Source organism: Berghia stephanieae, chromosome 2 (genome assembly GCF_034508935.2).
Source record: "Berghia stephanieae isolate SIO BIC M18660-M18661 chromosome 2, UCSD_Bste_1.3, whole genome shotgun sequence".
NCBI lineage: Eukaryota > Metazoa > Mollusca > Gastropoda > Nudibranchia > Aeolidiidae > Berghia > Berghia stephanieae.
Genome location: NC_088361.1, coordinates 3,473,653 through 3,479,652, shown reverse-complemented (window position 1 = coordinate 3,479,652; position 6,000 = coordinate 3,473,653). Strand labels below are relative to the sequence as shown.

Genomic DNA, 6,000 nt, shown 5'->3' with positions numbered 1-6,000 from the left:
CCTGGTTTTTAAATTCTTAATAATATCATAAATGTTTGATTGACGGGTTGGACGGTGAGCCATATTAGTATTGAACTTTTGGCAACAAAGGGGGTATACAGACGAAATGAGATAAATAGCTCGGACACTTAATGACGAACCTGATGGGAACAATTATTACAATAGCGGCTACTCAGGCTAAACAGATATTGAGGCGGCAAGCACTCTTGAGGGAATCCCTCTACTTGTCTTTTAAATGGTGCAGTAGGAAGACTAATTTTTTCCCTTTCTATTTGACGTGATTGTGTGATTAAAAAAAAAAACATTTGAGAGCAGTTGGTCTCTGTCTTCAGACAGAACATACAGGCATCTAGGGGTCAAGAATTAATTCTCTTTGCTTTAGTTGATTAGCCTGATCTTTTTAATCACTGAATATAAATCTAATCTATTATCTATATGACGTGAAGTATAAAACCGTCAGGTTCTCCTCAGACAGGATTCATTAACCCTCTCCTTACCAACCATGGAAAAATCGTCACATTCGTTACGATGCAACGGACAATTTTCTTATTCTGATTTCTCTTGTACATCACAAAATTTAAATATATGTTTTGATTACAGCTATAAATACTAAACACTGTGTTTTAGAGCTCATTTTGCTGAACAATATTCCGTATATAATGCACTTGTTACTTTTTTGTTTGAGTAAGAGAAGCCTATTATCGTGTTGGGTGGGTGTGAATTTTCAGGGAAAATTCTAAAAATGGCTGGTAAGGAGTGAGTTAAAACAAATCCAGGCCGAATACGCGACTCCCTCAAAGTGTGTCACGTACGGCAATATTCGATTGCGACTATTTGGATAAGACGTTTATCTAATGTAACGTATTTTCTGATAAGCCTGGATGAAAACTTCTGACAGCATAAAAAAAATCCAATAATGTTACTTGGAGTCAGTTGTGAATTCCGAGAATAAAAACCCAAAATGCCCTACATCAAGGATAGAATTGGAAATACATCAAAGTTGATCTGCAAGTGAACCAAAGTTCAAAAGTCAAATGGCAATGTTTATGTTGAGGTAATAAAAAATACCAAAGTCTAGATGTAATTCTTTAGTAATCACATGCATTACTGGCCCATTTCATTCCACCAAGAAAGAAGTAACTGCAGCGTGGCTCAGCGGTACGGTCTTTGCTTCCTACCCGAAAGGTACCGAGTTCGATTGCACGCCGCCGCGCTGTGTGGCAAGTCACCTCGCCCTAGCTCAATTGCGGCGCTGCACAGCGACTGATGCCTGGGCTATTCCAGTCTTCCCTTGGAATAGACTCTAGAAACAAATTTGCCCTATGGGATGAATAAAGGGAATTTTTAAAATATATTTTATTTTATTGCAATGCGCCTCGGGTTGTAATGAAGTCCGAATGAGGACATCGTTGTTTTGTTGAATAGGGAAATATCTAATGCTAGGTTATAGCAAAAAAAAATCTAACCAAAGCAAAATCCAAACCAAAAAGTAAATCAATAAATAAACTCCAAACCCGCCGCTTAAGAGTTCCATGCATCGATCCGACATTGTTGGGATTAATTTGTTACTCGTGTCCTTTTTACTCGTTTTTATTTTATTTTGATTAACGAGTACACTAGCGTAGATTGCATGCTCTTGTTTTGAAACACACAAACTCAAAACAGTAGAAATGTACCACATAATCTTCCCTCCAAGAGTTTTTTTCTTCTTTAAAGTACTTTCTTCTCAGTTTTTTTTTTCTTTCATTGTGACGTGTTTCTCCCCCCTCTCTATGGTTCTCTTACAGAGGATAATATGGAGTGAAGTGAGTTTAGATATTCCTCTGTATATATTTGAATACCATCTAATATGCTTTTGATATTAACTGAATATGACTGCCTTATTTGCATTTCCAATAATGTGTGCTTTTGAATGTGTATGTTTGAAGAATGGCGTGAGAGAATTCAATGAGTTATTACCAACGTACACTTTTTAAAAACATAAATATTTTCTCTAAAAATCCTTTTTAATATTTTATTGTAGCCTTTTACCATTTACATAAAAAACAAAGGGTGCAAAAAAAAACTGCTCTATAGCAATATTTATCGTAGACAAAACGATGTTTTCGGATTTCTGTGGTTTCAAATTCTGTGTTGCTTTCAATCCTCGAGTTGTGCAAAGTATTGGGGTTAATTTGCATGGCTTTACAAACCGTGTTTGGTATACAAACTGATTACTTTAAATGTTGTGTCTGTTGTTTTGCTTCGTTATTATATGTGCAGTTGTTATAATATTTCTTGCACACAGAATACCTTTACAAATAACTCACGAGTAATAAGTTGTTAATCCAATTCCAATCCAATGTTCAACTTATCTACGTTTAGCATCGAAGCATGTGTATAAATGACGGTTTCATATGATATACAATATTATATATATATATATATATATATTATATTATATTGAATCGTGTTTGATACAAATATGGTACGAAAAGTGCTCGAAATTCTTGTTAATTAACTTTAAACTGGAACCACTTCAAGAAACAATCGAGTCAAAATAACTAATGCATGCCTAACGATGGCAAAAACTGAATACATTTAATGTAGTCTTGTCTCAAAATTGTGGTTAAATATTTTTGAAAAAATACTTTAAATATATACGATTAATAAGTTATAATATATTAAAAATTATTATTAGTTTAGCATCGATATGTTATAAATAGGTTTATATGATATACATATATTATATATATATATTATATATATATATTATATATATATATATATATATATATATATATATATATATATATATAACGGTTCAGGCTAAAATTGGTGCATTTGATAACATTTGGCATTAATTTTCCCAGCTCGAAGTCTTGATTAATATCAACAGTATGATATATGTGAATGATACCCCAAAGAGAAAGCAAAATGCATGAACAAATCTGATGATAGCCATATCTTGCATCTTTTATCTCAGTTTTACCTTATTTCAATGAAATGGAGGCATCCAAAGTCTTTGGTTTTAAGGACAATAATCGCCACCTGGGTTGTTCATTTCTTTAATTCCCTCTATCGCTTAATTTTGCTCTCTTCTCAATCCTTCCTTTGTTCGTAGTTGCTTTATTTACAATTTAACTCAGAAATGAAGTTTGTAAGTCTCAAAAATACTATCGTTCGTTTCAAAACTCAAACGCACTTGTTTTGCTCTATTTCTTAACTCCCGTCTGAAAGAGTGTGATACCATGTATGCGATCTTCGATTTAAAAAAAAAAAAACCATTAGGAATCTAAGAGTTGAAATTTGTACCGCCATCTAGAATTGTGCAATTGCAAATTCCCTTGATGTTTGTGGTGTTTTCATTGCATTTCTCCCGAGTAACATAATTTTTACTGTAAAGAAATATAAAATAACTTGTTGTTTTCCAGTGGTGTAGCACAGTACTTCTCAAAGTGATGGTCCATGGCATTTGACCCCAACAGTCTTGTGTATATTTTTATATTTATCATTTTTTATATAAGTTGTAACACGGACAGTTTCGATGCTGTGAAATAAACATCCTCGTTTGGCTTCATTTGGGAAATATTGAAATAAGCTGAAAGCAACGGTTTGCACTGTGGTGATTTTACATCTCAAAACCAATGGGCACTTATTTGCTGGTCTGATAACCCAATTCCTTATAGGCTCATTGTTGGAATGAAAATCTCAAAATATGACACAAACAGGTCTGACATCCAAATCTAATTATAGGCCTAGTTTAACATTGTTGCAATGGACAATAGGGAATGAGATTAGCGGAAGAGTAGCGTCCCTTGATTGGACGTCACCTATAGTCTGTGACGTCACCGGCGGAAAAGTTATTAGAGAGAGAACGAGAGACGCATGCGCACAACCAACATGACGTTCTCTCTCTAATAAGTTTTCCGCCGGTGACGTCACAGACTATGGGTGACGTCCAATCAAGGGACGCTTCTTCTTCTTCTAGGTTCCATGCCTGGTCCAGGCTTCGGATACTGCATGAATTATCTCTCTCCATTCCTCCCTGTCTCTTGCCTTTTCAAACAGCTCTTGGATTGTTAGGCTGGTGAAGCCCTTCAGTTGATCTATGAGTGTTTTCTTTGTCTCCTCCGGGCGCGTTTACCAGGTATTTTTCCACAACTTGCCAGGTATTCATTCTTATCTTTCCTTACTATGTGTCCGAAAAAGGATAGTTGTCGATCCGCTATTAAGGGCATTAGTTTCCTTTGTTGGTATGTTTGTTTTAGCACTTCTTCGTTCGTTTTGTGTGCAGTATACGATATTCTCTGCATCCTTCTCAAACACCACATTTCAAAAGCTTCAATGTTCTTTTGTGTTTCTGCATTTGTAGTCCAGCTTTCGCATCCGTATAACAAGATTGGCCATACGTAGCACTTCGAGACTCGGAATCTAATCCCGAACGACATCTGTTTGTTTTTCAAAATGTTTCCGAGGTCCATAAAGGCCTGTTTGGCTTGAGTTATTCTTGCTCGTATGTCTCGGTTACATCTTCCATCTGTTGTCACTATTGAACCCAGGTATTTAAAACTTTCTACGTTGGTAAGTTGCTCGCCGTGAATCGTTATATTGCAGGTGTTGTTGTTTTCGGGGTTTTTCTGTATTACCATGCATTCCGTTTTGGTGATATTCACTTCCATTTCCTTGGCTTCACTATCTACTACCACTTTGTCAACAATCCTTTGAAGTTGGATTTCTGATGTTGCAACGAGTACCGTATCGTCTGCGTATCTTATATTATTTATGTTGTGACCTCCTACTTTTATTCCCTCCATATTAGTTATGCCCCTCATGATTGTTTCTTGGTATAGATTAAACAGATCTGGTGAGGCAACACATCCTTGACGGACTCCTTTCTTAATAGGAATGGAATTTCCTGTAGAGTTTCCGATTTTGATAGATGCCTGCTGGGTGTAGTATAATGTTTGCATGAGTCTGAGGTCTTTCTTATCAGCGCCAATGGAGTGCAGTTGTTTTAGTATTTTTTCGTGGCGTACTCTATCAAAAGCTTTTTTGTAGTCGACAAAACAGAGGTATAGTGGGGTCTGAACTTGTATAGCTCTTTCACTTAAAACACGGAGGAGGGACGCTACTCTTCCGCTAATCTCATTCCCTATTGTCCATTACAACAATGTTAAACTAGGCCTATAATTAGATTTGGATGTCAGACCTGCATATATATATATATATACACGTCGGTCAAAATCCATTGCTTTAAAGGATTCAAAGAGAGAGTGTGACCACTAAAAATTGTGTAGCTTATGTGATTTTAATTATTTTTGCCATGTTCTGAAAAGGTGTATTCGTGCTCAATGGGTGTAGTTAAGCTGCGTAAGATTTGAAATAAAACTGACAGGGTTGATCCTAAGTTTTTTAAATACATATTTAGTGTTAATAAGCTACCTTACAAATGAATTAATGAATTGATTATTTGTCCCGAAATTTTTAATTCATAATATTTTAGGCAATTGGAGTAGTGTTACCAATTTTCAATCCAGTTCACACATTGATTTCAAACATGCAGGTCAAAACGCGCGCGTTTGAATTTTGATCTAATAACTATATTATATGCACATATTTATTTATTTATATCATTTAGCCATCCACAAAATATTGCTTTAATTATGAATTGCAATAAGAGGCCATTACTTTGCTTTTAGAATTTAAATTCAACAACAACAACAACAAAAATCCAGGTTATGTAAATTTACTCAATAATGTAAGCACACTCTCGTCTATACACGTTGGTGCTTTTTGTTGGTGATTTGTTTGTGATTATTATTTCATTCATTTGTCACTTTGAAAACAATAAACCGTATCATAAATAGTAGCCGTGGGTATCAGAAAGCAGTTGTAAGACAAACATATCTATAAAATTAACGACCATGATCATGATAAATATTATTATTATTATTATTATCATCACCATCATCATCATCATCATCATTAATTTTATTGTTGTTATTGTTTTTATTATAA

At 34.9% G+C, this 6,000-nt stretch overlaps 1 protein-coding gene across 4 annotated transcripts in view; it reads left to right on the top strand.

Annotated features, from left to right (window-relative positions):
• The window catches only part of LOC144964179 (adenylate cyclase type 1-like), a 258,709-nt gene that overhangs the window by 211,279 nt on the left and 41,430 nt on the right, over nt 1–6,000 (top strand). For 2 of the 4 annotated variants that reach the window (XM_078898145.1, XM_078898144.1), the window contains exon 9: nt 1,788–1,805. The exons of the other annotated variants lie outside the window; for them this stretch is intronic. In XM_078898145.1, coding sequence (XP_078754271.1) covers nt 1,788–1,805 — 18 coding nt within the window. The remainder of the gene's footprint in view (nt 1–1,787; nt 1,806–6,000) is intronic. 4 annotated transcript variants of the gene reach the window in all.